Genomic DNA, 21,688 nt, shown 5'->3' with positions numbered 1-21,688 from the left:
TGGGGTTCAACCTCTACCTCTGCTGGAGCAGTTCAATGGCATACAGACCTAGGCTCAGATTTTAGAGTCCATGGCAGTCAGAGCCTGACCTTTCCTCCAGGAGGCCTTTGCTGATTTCCTCAGCTGGGAGCAATGCTCCCCATGCTAAATCCGAGCTTTGGCCCGTGCCTGTCCTTTCCACCCTGGGCCTGACCATGTTTTACCTCCTTTGCCCATAAACTTGGTTGGCCCCAAGAAGGCAGGATCTTTGCTTTCTACATCTCCCACTTAACACAGAGAAGTTGTGGAAACAATTTTCTGTGGAATTGAAGCCTCAGGTAGAGAGAATGGGATGGACAGTGGACAGATTTTTGGAAGAATGATGGTCAATCTATGTGTCCTACTTTACCCCGTAGGCAGGACTTCCATAAAGGATGCCTCAGTTAATAGCAAAGCCTCAACTATCCTTCTGGGTTTAGGCCACAGCTGCTGCTTCTAGGCTAATTTTATTTATTTATTTGTAATTTATACTCAGCCTGCTTCCAAAAAGGATTTGAAGTGGCACTGTGGGCTAATAAAGCTTTTAAATTGAGGTGTTGCCTCACTTTCAAAGTACTGCCTTGATAGAAATATTTAGTGAGGAGCCTGGCCGCAGGGCTGTAAAAGCTAGGACTGCCGTTCTGCATGACGCTCTGATAGGTGGCTCCTTCCAAGGTGATGGGAGTCTGGGGAAGCCATTTAACAAGCCTGTCACTGACAGGAACTTAGCAGGAGGAGGCCACCCTACTTCCCACCCTCAGCTTTTCTAGACTGCCATGGATTTTGCTGATGAATGATAACCAGCCCCAAACACACAGACATAGGAAAAAGTTGAACAGATTGTGTGGAAGCTGGGCAGGCCCTTACATATCCCTCTACAGATGGGGACACTGAGGACTAGAAGGGAAGGGGCTGGCCCAAGGCTCTATGTCTTCTTCCTAGCCTTGACCGGCCTGCACAATTAGCAAGTCTTCTCAGGGGCCCCTTGCAGCTCTGACAGTCCAAGAATCAGAGAGGAGACAATTTTCTGAGTCTCAAGATTTCATGTACAAATATTTCAAGATGCTTAACCTGGCAGCTAAAACCAACATTTGGAAATTGTGTTTCCTACAATAAAACCCATATTTCCTCATTTGCTGTTGTTTATCTAGTCTGAAATCTGTGTTCTCAAACAGAAGGGTTGATGACCTTGATGTTTCTGTGGCAAGTCAGTCTTCTGGGTCAACATCAATAACTACTGACTAGAACCCAGCACTGTTTCCAGAAGCTGTTTTAATATACTGATCTGCTTAGCCCTTTGCTAAGTGTCCCCGAGACAGCTATGCTTTTTGAGTTATGATGTCCTTTTAAATAACTTTCCAGCTTTCTACCACACTGGCAAACTGCCTCTGTGAGCTTCCCTGATGAAGACACCATCTTCAAGAACCACACGGTTCAGTATAAAGAAAATGCAAGCTACACATGTGGTTGTAAACATTTCTATAGCCACATTTTAAAAAAGCTCTTAAAGGTGAAATTAATTCTGGTAACAGATTTATCTAACCCAACATATATTTTTTTTCATTTTAATTTATTTATGATAGGCACACAGTGAGAGAGAGAGAGGCAGAGACAGAGAGAGAGAGAGGCAGAGAGAGTGAGAGAGTGAGAGAGAGAGAGAGAGAGAGGCAGAGGGAGAAGCAGGCTCCATGCACCGGGAGCCCGACGTGGGATTCGATCCCGGGTCTCCAGGATCGTGCCCTGGGCCAAAGGCAGGCGCTAAACTGCTGCGCCATCCAGGGATCCCCCAACATATATTTTTAAATGATTATTTTAACATGCAATCAAACCATTCATGAGAAATTTTACATTTTCTCTTCATGCTAAGTTTTTGAAACGCAATGCATATTTTCTCTTGTGGCCGATCTCCATTTGGACTTGTCACATTGCAAGTTCTCAGTAGCTGTTTGTGAAGTGTGACTACCATATTGGGCAGCACAGCTCTGGACTTCTCCTTATTCCAAGATTGCATTCAGGTAAGATAAAATAAGACTTGAATTACTGAGGGGCTTTCCTCAGCCCACAGGGCATGTTTGATGCATGGACATAGAGTGACCTCTTTTGGCTGTTCATGGGGGTCTTTAATTGCTTACATCCTGGTTCTTAGCTGTGAACCAGACTCCAGTGTTTACCAGATAAGAGGCTGTCAGGAAAACTAAGCATTACTACAATTTTATGGGAAAGAACAATTCTCTAATATCTCTTGCCTTTGGTAGGAAAAATAAGCTCACATTTTTTTTACACAGTCTAAAAAGGTTTTTAAGAAATATAGGTATATGACTTCATACATCCTGTGTACTTAGTCACATAACAGCAATTTTCAGAGTAATAGCATGGAATCAAATGGGCAGGGTGGACTCATCAGTAAGCATGATCATCATCTTAGCCCACATGGAGCCAAACCCAGGGTTCTTTTGCTCTTTGAAATAATCAGTGCAGCTTGAAGTCACAAGTATCTGAGTTTCCTGGATGCTCCAATGCTCCTTTAACGAACATTCTCTCCTGGTCCCCCAGGGGCTCCCATGGTGCCTCTCTCCCCTACACACTGCATCAGTCCAGCTGGATTACAATTGATGTTGATGCTGTTTCCCCTTCCATTAGATGGAAGGTATTTTAGAACTAGAGGGAATGAGATTTCTTCCATTTCTACATTCCCAGAAGCCAACTTGGCACACTGTAAGTGTTAACAAATGTTTATTGAATTACTTAATGAATTAATGAAGTTGAAATGCTGCTGAAATAAAAAGGTGGTGGGAAAATAGATGGAATGCTCTCTTCCAAGAGAAACACAGGTGTTCTCTATCTTGTTCATAGAGCATGGGTCCCTAACAAATGCCTGCCTCCATGTCCCCGATGTAAAGTGAGAACTTTGGGCTGGCTGCTCCTAATGGGTTCTATCAGCTCTGTGAGTCTATGAGCCTGTGGCATGTTGGTGGCAAGTGCCCCTGCAGTACCAGAGCCTTGCTCAGCCCCAGATAGGAACACAGGGAGGGGGAACTGCCCTCTGGATGATCATATAATTAGCATCCAAACCAGGACACTTTTGAGAGTGAAAGAGGATGCTATTAATAATTCCTCTAGGCTGATAGGTATAAGCTGGGACTGGGCCCATGGAAACTGGGAGGTAGAGTCCCAGGAAGTTCCAAGGAGCCTTCCCCAATGAACCAATCCCAGCAAAGCACCCGATCTGCAATGCAAGTAGCCTGTTACATCAATGAACCCTTGGTTACCTCACTCTCATGGTGTATGTCAAGTGTTCTCCACTAGACTATAAATATAAATATATAAATATGAATATAAATATAATCCCTCAGGGATTGGGGATGTGTGCCCCTCATCCTCCCCACCTCTCTCCATGATGTTGACTCGGGACCAGGGACACAGGAGGACCCATAAAGACCCAGAAAATAGAAGAACTGGGCTTCTAGTCTCCACTGTTTTCTTACCCACCCAACAAATATTTAGTAAGCACTTAACAGTCCCATGCTGTTGCCCTGGGGAAATGTCAATAGGCCTCACAGGGAATTCTCAGTCTGGTAGAGAAGATAGGTTTATAAGTAAAGGACTGCTAGAATAAAGATGAGTCGTAGCTGGGAAAGCCAAGCAAAGGGTTAGGCAGACTCTCCTTGGGATGGGAAAGGGGGTAGTGGAGAGGGTCATCAACACACGTTGGTAGTTATTCTTTCTAGTAACACCTCTCACTCTTCTGGTAACAGCACCATGATGTTCCTGCCTCATCCTTCAACAGGGCAGTGTACCTGGGGCTGATCATGCCCTTTGGCTCTCAGGATGAACATGATACTCAAGCCTGGGCTGTGAGAGCAACATGTGCTCCTGGCCATGGGGTCCAATTCAGGGAGAGGTGGCAATGTTGGGGTTGGCACTTTTCCTTGATAGCTAAGGAAAGAGAAGCCCTCTTTCTCCTAGGAAGAGCAAAGCTGGTAGAATATTGAGCCCAGAGATGCTTATGACCATCTTGTCACCATAAAGAGAGAAACTCTCTGAGAATGAAGGCAACAAAGAGGAAAGAAGAGCCAAGAAATGGGAATATCTGATGGAATCATTTGAGGGCCTGGATCCAGCCATGCCTAAAGCTGCCTACCAATAGACTTCTCAGTTTACTGAGCCAATACAGTTACTCTTCATGCTTAAGCTAATCTGTTTCGGATACTATCACAACTGAAAGACTCCTAACAGACGGATGTTTCACAGAGAAGGTGATTAGGAGTTCATTAGTCAGAGAAAGAGGGAGGGCCCTGCATGGGACAGGGGGTGGAGGGGTAGGAGGAGCACACACACTGAAATATAGAATGGCAACCCACACTGAGACGCCTGGGGTCAGGCCTGGGGACCTGGTCTGCTTTGGCTTACCCGTTTATCATGTGCTACCCCATGGGGACAGTTGTTGGCTGATACAGAGAGTGTTATTGTTTCATTTAGGGAAGTAAAGGTGACTGTGATGGAGTCCTGGGCCAGCACCATCAGCTTCATTTGCTCATTCACCTGCAGATGAAGAAACAGTGCTTAGGGGATCTCTGCTTCTATTATCCACCCTCCCCCTACTACCATCACCACAAAGCACAAAACTTGGCTTGCAGTTGAGAAAGCTGTAAGGTCCTTCCAGGTCTTATGTTGGAATTTAGCTTTCATAGAAAAGAAAGGATTCCAGTCTCTCTTTGGGGGACTGGCAGAAAAAGTAACAGATGCCTTCCTATTCCTGCCCCTTCCCTTTCCAGCGGAAGCTTAGAACCAATCTGAAAGAGACACAGGAGTCTGGAGGTGAATCAGCTTTGGTTCCAGTAGAGCTGGATGGAGATGTAGCTTGGCTCATAAGTCTACACTATGAATCAGATATGTCCACCCAGGCAACAGGCCTGACCATGAGCCTTGCTCTAGAGCATGCAGAGATGCCTTGGGGAGCTGACAACATGGCAGGAGATACCAGAATGCACCCTTCCGTGCGTGGGTGGGCAGATGACAAAAGGAACCCAGCAGGGGCTGAGCCACATATGCTCAGTACCCTCCCCACAATCACGAAATATGTCACTACTCTTCTCCTAAGGAGGAGCCAAAGGAGCTTAAAAAAAAAAATCACTTCCAAAGGGGGTGGGATTGCAGATAGGAACAGGGAGGATGCGCTGCCTTTACAGCAACTCACTCCTGAGAATTCTGTGTTCTAGAAGTAAGTTCCAGTTCAGCCTCTATTAAGCAAGCCAGCTTCTCTGAAGCTCAAATTCCTCAGTAGTAAATAGTTCAAAGTCTAGTATCAGGTTCAAATGAGATAAAGATTATGGAAGTGGTTTCACAAGCCACAAAGGTCCATAACACACATGAGCAGATATAGTCAGGGTGTGGAAGCACAATCCTGTGAGGTCCCTGAATGGTTCACATGTGCAGAGAGTTATGTATGCATAGTAGCCCTACACAAGGGCCTAGGAGTCTGCAGCCCTACTTGCTGTGTGGTGATGCTTTCTTCCACCTTTCATGTCTCTGACCTATGTGTATCTCAGGACTCCTCTGAACTAAGGAAATACTCATTTCACTCCTTCCATTTGCTTCTGCTATTCCACTTATTGGCCCCAAGGTCTGAATTCAATTCTTTCTCATACTCTTCAGTCTGGATGCTAGTGGTTTCCAACAACCAGAAAATATTTGATCCATGGCTGTCTTTTTACCAAGTCTTTTGACATCTTCATACTTGTTGATCACTCTCACTTAAGAAAAAACCCTACCCTCCCTCTCCTGTTCTTTTCCTAGTTGGTATAGTATAGAGCTGTGGTTGAGAGCTCAAGTGCTACAGTTGGGCAAGGTTCAAATCCCAGTGTTGCTATTTACCAGTGGAGCAATTTTAGGGAAGTTGGTTAGCTTCTCTGAGCCTGGGGACAGTAACAGAAGTTTTTTTCCTATGACACTGAGCAGATCTCACGGGGTAAAATATGCACAGGCTTAGCACAGTACAACTGTTTTTTATTATCCCTGTTCATCCCCTGGGTGGTTTCTCTTCCTCTTCCCAGTGCCCCAAATGTGGGTGCTCTTCAAGCTCATTCACTACTCATCTTCTTGAGAATTCATGAGCCAGCCCATCACATATATGCATCATCCCTAATCTCTCACCCTAAGAGAGGATTATGTCACAAAAGCCACCGAGCCCAATCAACACATCTAAAACATACTGATCTCTGACCCTCTCAGAAACTTGTTTTCCACCCAGATATATATTCCATTATGGAGTCATCTATACTTCCCTCTCTTCTCATTTATTCCCTACAGCTGATGCTTGAATGCCACTGAATTCTTCTCCTGAAATGGCTCCTTTAAAAAATATTGCTGCACCCCTTCATCAAGTCAGATCTGGCTAGTAACCCCCATAACTAGTCTTTGTACTAGCCCATCCACTGATCTTTCCCTTTCTAGTCAACTTTCTATACACATGCTGGACCAAGCATGCCAGCCCTCAACCTAGAAACTAACCAGCTGGTTGTACTTCCAATATAGCTGAGTCAGTTCCTACTAGGCTGACCCTCCTACAGACCTTGGCACAAATACAATAAAACAACAAACCAAAGGCTCTGAAGAATAAACAAAAGCAGGCAAATTTTGAAGAGTCAAAACTTAAAAGAAAGGGCCAGCATGGGATGAATTTCTACTTTATAGTTTTGGCATGAAGGCAAGCTAGAGTCATGGCCAAAACACCACCATCTTCCTGACCCAGAAAACCAAAGGACTGAACCTGTGGAAACTACAATCACAGAAAAGTAAGGATAAAATTCCAGAAGAGACAGCACCAAAGAAATAGAGACCCAAATTTTGTGAATAGGCCATCCATATCCCTGGCTAATCCCTGAGCCATGGATGAGCAGAGGAGACTCAGGACAGCTTACTGCTAGGGAAACAGACAAACTGAGATGTGAGTTCCTGCCCATTGCAGGTAAGACAAAGTTTGTGGTGTGAGTCTAATCAAGTTCTCTGCCTGCTAAAACAAAAAATTTTAACACTCTTCAGAGAAATACATCAAAATTCAGATTCTACAGTCCACAGATCCTCAGATAACACACATAATGTCAATAATCTCAAGTTATCGAACATGTAAAGAACCAGTGAAGTGTGAGCCGTTCTTAAGGTAACAGATAACCAATCTTGTGTGGTATGTCCCAGATGTTGAAATTATCAGACAAGAACTCTAAAGCAGCAATTTAACTGTACTCAATGAAGTCAAGGAAAACATAGTAATAAATGAAAAAACACACAATCTCAGCACAGAAATAGGAAATGTAAAAAAAAGAACTAAATGGAAATTCTAGACTTGAAAATATATATGGGAAACTTAAAAAATTCACAGGATTAGCATAATAGCAGAATGAAGATATCATAATAGTCAGTGAACCTGAGAGTTAGATCCATAGAAATTATCTAATCTGAGAAGAAAATGAACAACAAAAAAGAACAGAGTTGGGGTGCCTGAGTAGGTTAGTCAGTTAAACATCCAACTCTTGATTTTGGCTCAGGTCATGATCTCAGGATTGTGAGATCGAGACCTATGTGGGGCGCCAAGCTAAGCATTGAGTCTGCTTAAGATTCTCTCTGGGGGCACCTGAGTGGCTCTGTCAGTTAAGCACCAACTCTTGATTTCCACTCAGATCATGATCTCAAGGTCATGAGGTCAAACCCCATGAAGGGCTCTACCCTCAGTGGGGAGTCTGCTTGAGATTCTCACTCTCTCCCTCTCATTTTGTCCCTCCCCCCAGTCACACTTTCTTTCTCTCCTTCTCTTTAATAAATAAATCTTGTAAAAAAAAAAAGGCATTGTCAACTTGAATGTCCACACAAAGTATCATTAAAAAAAAAAAAAAGATTCTCTCTCTCTCTCTCCCTGTGCCCCTCAGCCTGCTCATGTTCTCTCTCCCTCTAAAATTTAAAAAAAGAAACAATAGAGTCTCAGAGACCTTTGGGGCAATATTAAAAGTTCTAAAATACATGTAATTGGAGTCTCAGGAGAAAAGGAGAAAGGTTGAGCACATTTTTTTCCCCTAAAATAATAACAGAAGACTTCCCAAATTTGGTGAAGGACATGAGTGTACAAATTCAAGAAGTTCAGTAAACCCCCTAACAGAACAAAGACAACCACATCCAGACACATCATAGTCAAACTAATCAGATTAAAGATGAAATCTTGAAAACAGCTAGAAAAATAAACAGTGACTTGATAGCTACATACTTCTCATCATTAACTTTGGAGGACATACACAGTGGAAGAGTATCTTTAAATTGTTAGAAGGAAAAAACCCAGTAAACCCAGAATTCCATACCTAGCAAAGATATCCTTTCATAAAAACATTTTTAACTGGGTAATGGGCACTGAGGGAGGCACTTGGTGGGATGAGCACTGGGTGTTATGCTATATGTTGGCAAATTGAACGCCAATAAAAAAATAAAAATAAATTTAAAAATTTCAACAATAAAGCAAACAGAATTTGTTGTCAGCAAATCTGCACTTCAAGAAATGCTAAAGGAATTTCTTTACTGAAAAGAAATGATACTGGAGGAAAACTTGGATATTCAGAGAGGAATGAAAAACACTGGAAATGTAAATATCTGGGCGAAAATAAACTGGCCACTGCAGCCTACAAAACGATAAGCAATTTCCTCCACCTGACATCCAATACCTCTTACCTCCACCCCACAGCATATATACCTCCTGCCCCCTTTCTTTCACAAGTTGCACCCATGAACTTTTAAAGATACTGCACTGAGTCACAACTCCAAGCATTTACAGGTGCTATTCCCTCTTCCTAGAATCCTCTCCCCTCCCTCTTCTAGTTACATGAATCATATGCACACATGCTCCTGTTGTCTTCCAGGCCACTCTTGACTGCACCGGCAGCTGTTGTGAAATTCTGTATGCAGCTCCAGGGGATAGAACAATGAACCGAACTATATTGTCAAAACAATCTAGTGTTGTCAAAGCAACTCCCCCCCGCAATTATTTTATTTAGTTCCTGCAAAAGCAGTGTGAGGCAGGGCTGATCTGGTGACCCACTTTGTATTGACCAGACAACCAAGACTCAGAGAAGCTGAGTGATTTTCCCAAAACTTAATAGTCAGAGTCTGGCTAGCTGGCATTAAACAAGGTTTCTCAGGTTTTCATTCCAGTTCTCTGTCCACTTGGTCACACTGTTACATAACATACGGTGCCTGTCTGCAACAAATTTATAATCTTCATGGACTATAAACTTTTCAAACATCTACAAAAAGCTTAATATTAAGACAATAACTCAATAGACTCCTAGACTGATGATCTCTGACCTGGCCAAGAATCAGGAGTACATGTGAAAACTACAGATATCTAGTACTCATAACAGACCACCTGAATCAGAATCTCTTTGGGGCTGTGCTTGGGGATCTGTATTTTTAAGGTTCCATAAGATTATGATATGCAATAAGAATATGACTAATTACTAACCCAGACTGTGGGTACTGTGAGAAAAGAGAAATGGATGTGGATTGCAATGCCATGATAGAGAAGAAGTATGAGCAGGGCTGCAAAAGAGAGGAAATTTGGGTTGGCAGAGAGAGGAAGGGGCACATTTCAGGCCAAAGGGATGGGAAGGGTAAAATATGTTCAAGGGATTGAATGTTTCTGAGCAGAGGTGTGACATATAAGAATTAGGATATAAGGATGAGAATACAGCAGCCAATGCAGAGGAAGAGCAGGAATAGCAAGAGACAGACAATTAGGGGTAAGGTACCTGCCACACACTCCAAGAGCATCCATAACCCTTACCCTTAGGCTCTTAATAGCAGGCCACCTTGAGTAGATTCTGTGTTCTGTGATCTTTCTCTGAATCCCAACCATATGGGCTTGTCCCTCTCTCATTGCTCTTATTCTTCTGTATCTTGTGTCCTTATTACTCTCCTGGACTTTGGGATTCCTTGAGGGGCTTTATTTATTTTTCTACCCCCTAGATCAGTGATTCTCAGTCAAGAGCAACTATTCCCCCCAGGGATATCTGACAATGTTTGGGGATATTTTTGGTTGTCACACTTGGGGAGAGGATACCACTGGCATCTGATGCGATGTTGCCAAGTATCCTACAATGCATAGTTATTATCCAAAGAATTATCTATCCAAAATTTCATTTCTGCCAAGAATGAGAAACTCTGCCTTAAATTAAATAACAAACACATTTAGCTACTTTATTAATAAATTAAATTTATCACCATTATTTAATTTTAGTAATTCCACACTAATTTATTACTTAATAAATCTTTAATGAGTGACTGAACAATCAAATGAATAATAAAAAAGAGTTTGTCAGCTACCTGTGATGTGCAGGTTTTTTATTTCATGACATAGTAAAGTTATAAAAACAAACTGGGAAGACCAACATAGAATTGCTAACTTTTCTTATTGCCATGTATAGACATTAAAAATAAAGCTATCAACTACTATAATAGTTCCTTCATAAAATGAAAGGCATTTTAACCATTAAAATGTAGTAATATTAACAATAAAAATAAAATAGGGCATACATTACTAGGAAAGGTCAGTACCACACCCAACAGTTGCTGTAGGCTGGTGAAAAGTTTACTTCAGTCAGCTCCCAACCACCACTCACTCTGAATGAGACTATATAGCTCCCAAGGGCAAGGCAGTTGTCTTACAGGTAGCCCTCTTGACTCTTACTGCTGGGCAGCCCGAGGAAAGCTGCTGAGGCCACCCCACCTATGCTGTCCATGCCCACCTTATACTCCAGGGAGAGCAAAGTCTCCGTCTTGGAAGTCCAGCTCCATTTGTGGACTACGTAGCCCTTGGAGTCATTGGCAGTCCCACCTTCCTCATCCAAGACCAAGACGTAGGGGCAACTAGGAGAGATACAAAGGTCAGAAGTTGATGCCAGGCCCCTGAAGGAAGTCCTCCTCACTACAGACAACAGGCAGGCAGGGTTCTGAGACTCTGTCATAGGTTAGAGGAACCATGAAGTCCAGCGGGCAGCCTCACTTCCTCTGCCTATATGGTCTGAGGCCTCTTCATCTGTTGATGCTACAGGAATGTCAGTCAGAAAGGGCATGTTTGACAGAGATAATGGAGGCTCAGGTCAAACCCAAGAGGGAAGAAATGGAGTGTATGCCCAAAAGCCTGCACATACAAGATCTCAGGTGCCAAAATGGGAATGGGAACATCTATAACACAAGAGTAAGTTATTCCCTCTGAAAACTGATAAGTTTCATAAGTTTATGAAACTGACTTTTGGCTGACAAGAATATGCGCCTCTCTTAAAAGCCCCCACAAAATGGTACTCATAGCCTCTCCTTCACTTACTGCTGGTATAAAACACTCTTATCCACTAAGTAATTTTTCCATGAATCCCGACAACAATCCAGATCTTAGTGCTCTGGGGGTACAAGTGGAGTGGGATGGGGGGATTTGCCCTTCTCTTTTTCTGTGACATACATCTAGCAAGCGAAGGTCAGCCCTCAAAATGCCTACATCCCTGTAGGCCCTACTTTAGCCCTGCCTCACTGTCTTCCTAGACCTCTGGACACTGGTGGACTCTCCTTTTCCCATGGACTACTACCTCAGTGCCTCCCTTTGTCACCATCAGAAACACTTCCATGGGGCCAGGATTCCCCCAAGCCACTCACCGGGCCTTCAGGTTGTAGTAAACATAGCCCTGTCCTTCAGCATTGAACAGAGCCAGAAAGAAGTTGGGTGTGTCATTAAAGAGGTAGGTGATGGTTCTCCCTCTGCAGCACGTGGGGATCTGACACATGGCGATGTTTCCAGAGGGATAGCTGGCAAAAATGGTCAAGGAGAACTAATAGAAAACTCTCCAGGTTCTGCTTTCAGGTGCTCCATGGAAAGTAAGTCTACATGTCAAAATGATAGCTATTTGGTGCATCATTCCTAGTCTTCAAAGACCCTTCTTGCACTTTGGAACATAACCATGTCTCGGGTGCCTTCCTGTATCTTCTTTCTATTTCTCACAACCACCCTGTGGGAGGTAGTATTATCTCCACCTCACAAATGAGTAGGGTTTTCTGGGCTGTGGGACTTTTAGTGCTAAATCCAGGAAAGTCTCAGGCAAACCAGGACAAGTTGCCCATCCTACAGATGAGGAATCCAAGGTGCAGAGAAATTATCTTCCTCACATGACACCACAAGGAAGTGGCAGAACCAGGACCTGAACTCTGAAGCATATTTCTAATGTTGTCAGGCTGCCTCCCATTATGATCAATCTATGAGTAGAGGCAACATCTCTCTGCTCATTTCCTACTAAGGTAACCCCAAGAAACACTGGTCCCAGCTTGAAGGAACACAGTTTGGGTAGCTACTGCAGGAATTTAAGTAGTACCCCAGACAGAAGAATTTCTAGAAAAGAATCTTTCCTTGCCTCTCCCTAGTTTCTGGTGGTTGTCAAGAATCTTCGGCATTGCTTGGTTTATAGATGTACCATTCTAACCTCTGCCTCAGTCATCACATGGCCTTCTTCCTACTTTGTATGTGTCTGTTTTCTCTTCATTGGATTGGGCCCAACCCTAAGCTAATGTGACCTTATTTTAATTTAATTATATCTGCAATGACCCCACTTCCAAATATGATCATATTCTGAAGTTCTACATGAACATAAATTTTGAAAAGACACTATTCAATCTATTATATCAGGATAACCACTAAAAAAATGACTAAAAATAGGGATAAAGAAAATGAGAAGGGAATAAAAATGGCATGCTACAAAAAAAGTCAATCCAACACAAAAGAAGGTAATAATAGAGGAACTGAAGAACAAAAAAAGATATGATGTATAGAAAATGGATAGTAGGGCAGCCCTGGTGGTGCAGCGGTTTAGTGCTGCCTGCAGCTCAGGGTGTGATCCTGGAGACCCTTGCATGGAGCCTGCTTCTCCCTCTGCCTGTGTCTCTGCCTCTCTCTCTCTCTCTCTCTCTCTCTGTGTGTCTCTCATGAATAAATAAATACAATCTTTTAAAAAATGGATAGTAAAATGACAAAATCAAGTCCTTCCATATCAGGAATTACATTAAATGAAAATGGACTAAATTCAACAAAAGAGTAGAGATTGACAGAAGGGATTTAAAAAAACAAAAAGAAAAGATCCAACTATATGTTGTCTACAAGAGGCTTCCTTTGGATCTTTAGATCTAAATACACAACTAGGTTGAAAGTCAAATGATGGAAAAAGATATTCCGTGTAAATAGTAACCAAAAGACAGCAGAGGTGGTTATATTGATATCAGAGACAATAGACTTTTAAAATTTTTACAAGATACAAAAAAGAACATTATATATTGGGAGAAAGGCTGATACCTCAAGAAGATATGACAATTATAGACATATACACACCTAACAACAGAGACCCAAAACATATAAAGCAAAAACTTACAGGAATAAAAAAAGAAACAGTTCTACAATAAAAGTTGGGAGACTTCATTACCTTACATTTAATCATGGCGAGAATAACTACACAGAATATCAATAAAGAAAGGAGAGAATTTGAACAACACTATAAACTAACTAGACCTAACAGAACACTCCACTCAACAATAGCAGAATACACATTCTTTTTGAGTGCACAAGACCATTCTCTGGTAAAGATATGTTAGGCCACAAAACAAGTCTCAATAAATATTAAAAGACTGGAATCTTAGAGAATATCTTCTCTGACAACAGGATAAAACTAGAAATGAATGGCAGAAGGAAATTTGGAAAATTCTCAGATAGGTGCAAATTAAACAATACACCTTTAAACAACCAATGGATAGAGAAGAAATCACAAGGGATATTAGAAAAAGTTGAAGGTGTGAAAACAAAAACACAACATATCAGAACTTATGGGATAAGGCATGGGAATGAGGTCAGAGGGCAGAGTCCAAGGGAGCAGCCACAGAAGCCAGGATGTCTGCTGACATCTGACCTGGGTCAGTGAAGAGCCCTGGGGATCTGGCCCAGGTTGGTGCTCCCATTTTCATCCATGATTTCATGCTTCTCACAGGGGATGACCCCCAACTAGGTGATTGCACCTACATTCAAGGTGGACCCAGCTGGTTTTCTATCAGGTGTTCCACCATAATAATGCTGGAGTTAGAAAGTCTCCATTTCTTTGCTCCAAACTGGAAAACTTTGTTCCCTGTATATAGAGTAGGAATAATGTTGGTTACAAACTAGCTGGTGTTTAAAACTGAAGATTGTCATGACTGTTTAACATAAGCTCTCTTCTGAAGTATAACTAATTGACTTGGAAATACTAAGTCAGTTTAATTCTGAGTGCTCAAAGAATCATCCCCACAGGAACACAATATACTGGTAACTCAAGTTTGCTTTTGGAACCATGAAAATTTTGTTTATTTTTGACTTTGAAAATACAATCATACATGACAACAGTGACACCTGGATTGTACAGTGCACTCCAGAGAAAAAGCTGCTACAAAATTCTTATAAAAAAGGATTTGGGGCAGAATTTATGGGCAGAATCTTTAAGAATATGGGAAAGGGAGATGTAAGAGAAGATGAAACTAATAGAGCAATGACATCAATACATTTCACTCTAGGGTTGGTGGAACTTTTGAACTTTATAAGAAAGAACCAAGGATAGGGCAGCCCGGGTGGCTCAGCGGTTTGGCACTGCCTTCAGCCCAGGGCGTGATCCTGCATGGAGCCTGCTTCTCCCTCTGCCTGTGTCTCTGAGCCTCTCTCCCTCTCTGTCTCTCATGAATAAATAAAATCTTAAAAAAAAAAAAAGAAAGAACAAAGATAAATTTGACTGCATCATTATTTCAGATTCAAATTCAGTCTTCATAGATTAGGTTTTAGAAGCTACCAGTTTTCATGATGTGTTTGATAAAGTGTTTACAAATCCAGCAGCTTTTGATAGCAATGATCATCTCACTGAAAAATTATCACGCTCACTCTTGCAATAGATATCCAGAGAATCTGCAAAACTGTAGTTTTGGTAGAATTTGTAGATTCAGTTACAACAGTTAAAATTTATGAATTATACACAAATTGTTTATATAGGTGATGGTGGAAATGATGTCTGTCCAATAACTTTTTATTTTTTATTTTTATTTTTTATTTTATTTTTTTGTCCAGTAACTTTTTATTTTATTTTATTTTTTTAACTGTCCAGCTCTTTTATTAGCTAAGTGTCCAGTAACTTTTTAAAGGAGAATGATGTTGCCATTCTATGGAAAGGATATACTTTAGAGAAAACTTCCCAGAATGTCTCAAAATCTAGAACCTATGGAATCTTCTGTTGTAGTTTTATCTTCAGGTGTTAAAATAATTTCTCACTTACAATTTCTAACCAAGGAGTAATATGCCAACAACAATAACAACAACAACAACAACAACCTATGGGATAAAGTGAAACCATCACAGGAAGAAATTTATAGTTATAAGTATCCACATTAGGGATCCCTGGGTGGCGCAGTGGTTTAGCCTGCCTTTGGCCCAGGGCGCGATCCTGGAGACCCGGGATTGAATCCCACGTCAGGCTCCTGGTGCATGGAGCTTGCTTCTCCCTCTGCCTATGTCTCTGCCTCTCTCTCTGTGACTACCATAAATAAATAAAAAATATTGAAAAAAAAAGTTTAAAAAAAAAAAGTATCCGCATTAAAAGAGAAGAAAGATCTCAAATCCATAACCATAATTTCCACCTTAGGAACTAGAAAAAGAAGAGCAAATTAAAGTTAAAGCTAGCAGAAGGGAGGAAATAATAAAGATCAGAAGAGAGAAAAATAGAATGGAGAACAGAAAAACAATAGAAAGCACCAAACCCAAAAGTTAGTTCTTTGAAAAGATCGACAAAATTGAGAAAACTCAGACTGACTCAGAAATAAAGGAAAATTCAAATTCCTAAAATAAAAAAATGGAGACATTACTACTGATTTTACAGAAATTTTTAAAAATATCATAAGAGAAGTATATGAACAATTGTATACCTACAAGTGAGATAGTCTAGTTGAAAAAACAAATTCCTAGAAACATGCAGAGGGAAATTGCAGGATACAAGATTGACACCCAGAAATCAGTTGTACCTCATGAACATGGGATGTCTTTCCATTTATCTCAGTCTTCTTTAATTTATCTCAACAATATTTTGTAGGTTTTAGTGTACAAGTCTGACACCTCCTTGGTAAAATTTATCCCAAAGTATTTTATTCTTTTTGATGCTATTCTGGTTGATGCTATTCTTTTGATGCTATTTGATGCTTTTTGATGCTATTAGATGACATCATTTCCTTTTGTTTATTGCTTTTTAAAAAATTGTTGTTGCTGCTCATACAGCACTTCAGGTCATTTGTTGCTGGTATTCATGGATTGGAAGACTTAATCTTGTTTATGGCAAAATGCCCCACAGTGATCTATATATTCAGTGCAGTCCATATCAAAATTTCATCAGTCTTTTTTTTGCAAAAACAGAATATTTTATTTTAAAAATCATACAGATTTGCATGGGACCCCAAATAACCAAGTAATCTTGAGAAAAGAACAAAGTTGAAAGAGTCAAACTTTCCAATTTCAACACTTTACTACAAAAATCAAAACACTGTGGCACTGGCATAACAAAAGACATACAATTCAATGGAATAGAATTACAAGTCCAAAAATAAACTCATATATCAATGGTTAACTTTAACAAGGGTGCCAAGACCATTCAATGGTGAAAGAATAGTCTCAAGAAATAGAGGTGGAACAACTGGGTATCACATGAGAAATAATGCAGTTGGATCCTGATCTCACACCATATGCAAAAATCAACTGAAAATGGATCAAAGACCTAAATATAAGAGCTATAACTATAAAACTCTTAGAAGGCAATATAGGTACAAGATAGTTTCTTAGGTATGAAACCCAAATTACAAGGAAAAAAAAAGAAAAATTAGACTTCATAAAAATTTAAAACTTCCATATATCAAAGGATACTATCAAGAGAATGAAAAAACACCCCACCTGCAGGATAGGAAAAAAATTTGCAAATCATATATCTGATAAGGATCTAGTATCTATAATATACAAACAACTCTGGCAACTCAATAAGTAATGGACAATCAAAAAATGGGCAAAGACACATTTCTATAAAGAAGATATACTAAGAAGGCACATGAAGATGCTTGAAATCATTAGTTATTAGGAAAATGCCATTCAAAGCCACAATGAGATATTACTTTATAGTCCTAGAATGGCTAGAATTTAAAAACTGGAAAATATCAAGTGTAGTTCAAGAATGTGGAGAACTTAGAAGTCTCACATATTATATAGGTGGGACTATAAAATGGTATAGCCACTGCAGAAAACATTTTGAAAGTCCTTCTATAAGTTAAACATAGAATTACCATATGACCTGGTAATTCCACTTTTGGCATAGACCCCAAAGAATTGAAAACAGGTATGCAAACAAAAACTTCTATAAGAATGGTCATAGCAGTATTGTTCACAATTGCCAAATAGTGGAGAAAACCTAATGTCCATAAGCAAATGAATGGATTAGGAAAAAAACTGGAATATCCATATAATAAATTATTATTCAGCCACACAAAGGAAATTCTGAGATGTGCTAAACATGTTATGACCCTTGAAAACATCCAATGTGAAAAAAGCCAAACACAAAAGGCCACATATTACAGGGTTCCATTTATATGAGATGTCCAGAATAGGCAAATCAAAAAAGATGAAAAACAGATTGGTGGTTGCCAAGGCTGGGCTAGGGGAAAAGAGAAAGTGACTGCTGAATGGGCATAGGGTTTTCTTTTGGGGTGATGAAAAGTTTGTGGAACTTGATAGAAGTGATGGTAGCATGACACTAAATAGCACTGCCACTAAATTATATATATTAAAAAGATTTATTTTATATTATGTGAGTTTCACTCCAGTAAAAACAGGAGGTACTGATGTATATTACATGGTTGAGCTTTGAAAGCATTATGGTGAGTCAAAGAAGTAAGATACAAAAGGCCACATACTGCATGATCCCATTTATATGAACTATCTGGGGCAGGCAAATGCAGAGGCAAACAGCATGTTAGTGGTTGCCAGGGACTGTAGGGGAGAGGAAATGGGGAGCATCTGCTTACAGACATGGGATTTCCTTTCAGGGTGTTGAAAAAGCCCTGGAACTAGATTGTGGAGATGGCTGCACAGCACTGTGAATGTACTTACTGCCATTGAAATACACTTTAAAATGGTTAAAATGAGAAATTTTATGTGATGTACATTTTTCCGTATTAAAAAAAAATGTGTACCTCACAGAGTATTTCTGAGTGCTCCACCAATTCCTAAGGGAACAGTGCTAAGGTTTATTTTTAATGTGAGTTTATTTGTGCACAGGGAAAAAGGCCTCGAGGGAAGTTTGATGGGAGAATCAGCAGTTGAGGGAAGACATCCAGGAGATGCTGACAACGAAAGAAATAAAACCCAAATGAAATGAATACTGGGGATGGTTCTGGGGTCTACTGCGGACAAAGGAAACCAATCAGGGCTGGGAGCTATCTGGCACCTCAGGGGCAGATGGACCATTTCTACCTGAGAGCTTTGCGCAGCAATCTCCATGAGACTAGAATTAACTGCTGAGCCCAGAAAATGTCTTGATGAGTCAAGCATGCCAGGAGCAGTGCCTGTGGGTTTGGGGTGGTCCCACCCAGGAGGACCTCAGGATTCTGGGACAGGGGAAAGAATGAAGGCTGTGCTCTAGCCCACCCCCTCTGGTCGTGCTGGTAACAGAATTCACAGACACAGCTTCCCAAGCTCAGGGAGATGATCTTACTCAAGGAAATGAAGAATCATTTCTTCATTTCAGGAAAGGGGGAAGGGAGGGCCCATGACCCACAGCAAGCAGCAGCTCTCCTGGAAGGGAGCAGGGCTGAGCGGAGTGTGATGAATGGATTCATTTACAGTCAGAGAAACAATAGGACTCCTTTGACAGGATGCTTAAATTCTGAATTCCCAGTTCAGTTAGAGAGGAGGCCAAATGAAGTGAGGGGGGCTATTGCTGGGCAGGCCTGGCTGGGCAGCCTGTGGGATAGTTCAGAGAGCTCCCTCTCCTCTTAAAGCACGGGACACTGAGTACCCACTGGTTTTATTATTAAACAAGGCCCCTTCCCATCCCCATCTCCTGCTCTCTGCTGCAGGAAACAATTCTGGAAGGCATGACAATTGTGCCAGAAGGAGGGCTCTAAATAGAGGTGAAGTGGCCCTGAACCCAGGCCTGGCTCTGCCACCAAATTCCTTTTGTGACCCTGAAGTGAGTGACACCATCCATTCCTAATGAAGGGATGTCTGGCTTAGTGGCTCCTCTCTTTGATGTCTCATCTGGCTCAGACTGCAGAATCTGGAATAAGTGCTTTGCCTTCTCTGGTCTCAGAGCCTTGCCATCAAATGGACTGGGCATCTTGTCCAGCCCCACTGCCTATTGGGGAGTAGGTGACAGGACCCCTGCAAGGAACACAGGGGTCCAAGGCAACTTCCTGATGCATTGCTTCCCACCCAGACATTCCCTAAAGGGAGCCTTCTCTGACCTGAAAAATGCTTAATATCCTGGAGAACCTGTCACCAGGCTTCTCTGGTCAGTTGAAAAGCCAAACTAAATACCCAGGTATATTCAAGCCTGGGACTTTTCTGGGGCTGAGTTGCTGGGGAAAAGGGGCAGCATCAAATAAAAGGATACTACACAAAGGAGGACCCATCATAGAAGGTGTAATGCAACTTGATGACCTTCTTGGATACCTTCCAGTCCTGAGAATGTCGGCTGAAGTGAGGATGGTGGTAGACAAGAGGCTGGTGAGGGGTGGGAGTGGATGTCTGAGCACCCGGAAGGTGAGAGTGGTAGGAGCTCAGGGTCTGAGCGTCCCCTTTCGGGGCTGACATTAGATGAGAGGGCACCTTTGCCCTGTAGTTGCGAAAGATCATGGGGTAGGAGAAATTCCTCCCTTTCCACGAGGCCCTTTCAGCTTCTCTGCAGGGAAGGAGACCAACATATCTTCTAGCCACTTGGCTCCTACTCACCAGGGACACTTTCTCTACAGCCCCTGTCCAGTTCCCAAGACTCTCATTCCAATTTCCTGTCCTCAAAGTACCTGTGCCCATCCCCATTTTCCCTTGTCATTAAAGGCAAGAATTTTAGGAAGAACTGGGAAGGTCCTGTTGCCCCTCTGAAACCAGTCCTTGCCTGACTTCCACCTTTAGCAGTGGGGTGAGGACCCATGCGGTGGGACTGAGTACAGAAGGGGGACCCAGTAGGGGGAGGTGGAGGCTCTGCTCAATCCCCACTCCTGAGGTTACAAGGAAAGAACTTCCTTCCAGAATATTACAGTAAGGGGCAAGCTGGGTGGCTTCCTTCCTCCCATGTTCTGTAGCTGCAGTAATGGCCCATGGGAGAACAAGACATATCCCTTAGATGGGGCTAGGTTTTAAATCCTTAATGGCCCATGGTCTGAGCCTTTGGAGAAATATAGACTATCTTACTAGAACTTGTGAGACCCAGAATCATTAGCTATCATCACCCATGTTAGTGTTTTTTGTTTGTCCCGAAAGGACTTTTGCTGCTGTTACAGGAAAACATCCGACAAATTATGTTAAGAAATAAACTTTCAGGGCACAAAGCCTAAAAAGTGTAAGGAGCCCTGTACAGGGTGAGGAGGCAAAGATCAACGCCCTTGGGTCAGGTCCACAAAACTATGGGACCTCTGGTAATGGCTTACCCGTCTGCTCGGGCTGCCTCAGTTTCCTCATCCGCAAAATGGGCATACCCCGTCTTCCTCATCAGGTTGTAGTGAGGACTGAAAAGGACTGAGTGGGGAGAGATTGGGGATGGGAGTGTGTGTGAGGGACGGCCATCACCCCTGTCACTGTTGTTGGGGGCACTGTGTAGCTGGCACTTCCTGGCACCGCTCAGACACTTCTGTGAATTCCCCCCTTCATGCACACAGGTGGCTGGTGGCCATACCCAACTCTCACACCCACCCCCAGCCACTGAGGCGCTCACATATGGCGACACATCTCCTGCAGCTTCTCCCGGGCCTCAGGGCAGGGGTCGTTGCACTCCATACTGTTAGAGGCAGAGATTCCAGCTCCTCGTTGTAAGGGTGCTATGGTTATGTCTTCTAAGATTTTTGATTTACCTGTGGTTGGAGAGGAAGAGCTTAGGGGGGGAGGTTAGAGAATTTCTTAAGATGTCATGTTCACATGGGGGTGAGGCAGCAGGGAGAGCAGGAGAGCAGCATCTCCTGAGGGTCAAAATAATTGGGGGCATCATTCATGCTTCCTAGGGACAGGAATCCCTGGCTCTCACTCTGCAAGTCAATTAAACATGCATTAGGAACAGACATGTGCAGAGTGATGAACTCAGGAACCTGTGCACGTGACTGCCATGGATGCTGAAGTGGTTCCCTTCTGGCACTTCTGATTAAAGAACAGAAAGTCTCTGGGGCACCTGAGTGGCTCAGTTGGTTAAGCATTCAACTCTTGATTTCAGCTCTGGTCGTGATCTCAGGGTAGTGAGATCGAGCCCCACATCAAGCTCCGTGCTGTGTGTAGAGTCTGCTTAATGCTCTCTCCCAGGGTGCTTAGGTGGTGCAATCAGTTGAGCATCCAACTCTTGATTTTGGCTGAGGTCATGAT

The 21,688-nt window shown here is 42.2% G+C and overlaps 1 protein-coding gene across 7 annotated transcripts in view; it reads right to left on the bottom strand.

The window, feature by feature from the left end:
* C20H3orf20 (chromosome 20 C3orf20 homolog) overlaps positions 1-21,688 on the bottom strand; it is a 77,483-nt gene that overhangs the window by 30,463 nt on the left and 25,332 nt on the right. For 3 of the 7 annotated variants that reach the window (XM_049097584.1, XM_025449041.3, XM_049097587.1), the window contains exons 6-10: positions 21,054-21,189; positions 19,737-20,024; positions 11,701-11,850; positions 10,800-10,920; positions 4,429-4,560 (exon numbers count right to left, since the gene is read on the bottom strand). In XM_049097584.1, the coding sequence (XP_048953541.1) occupies positions 4,429-4,560; positions 10,800-10,920; positions 11,701-11,850; positions 19,737-20,024; positions 21,054-21,189 (827 nt within the window). The remainder of the gene's footprint in view (positions 1-4,428; positions 4,561-10,799; positions 10,921-11,700; positions 11,851-19,736; positions 20,025-21,053; positions 21,190-21,688) is intronic. The other 4 variants (XM_049097585.1, XM_049097586.1, XM_049097588.1 and 1 more) reach the window with 4 other exon arrangements.

Source organism: Canis lupus, chromosome 20 (assembly GCF_003254725.2).
Source record: "Canis lupus dingo isolate Sandy chromosome 20, ASM325472v2, whole genome shotgun sequence".
Taxonomy (NCBI): Eukaryota; Metazoa; Chordata; class Mammalia; order Carnivora; family Canidae; genus Canis; species Canis lupus.
Note: the sequence above shows the minus strand (reverse complement) of the source record. Positions and strands in the feature narration are given on the sequence as shown.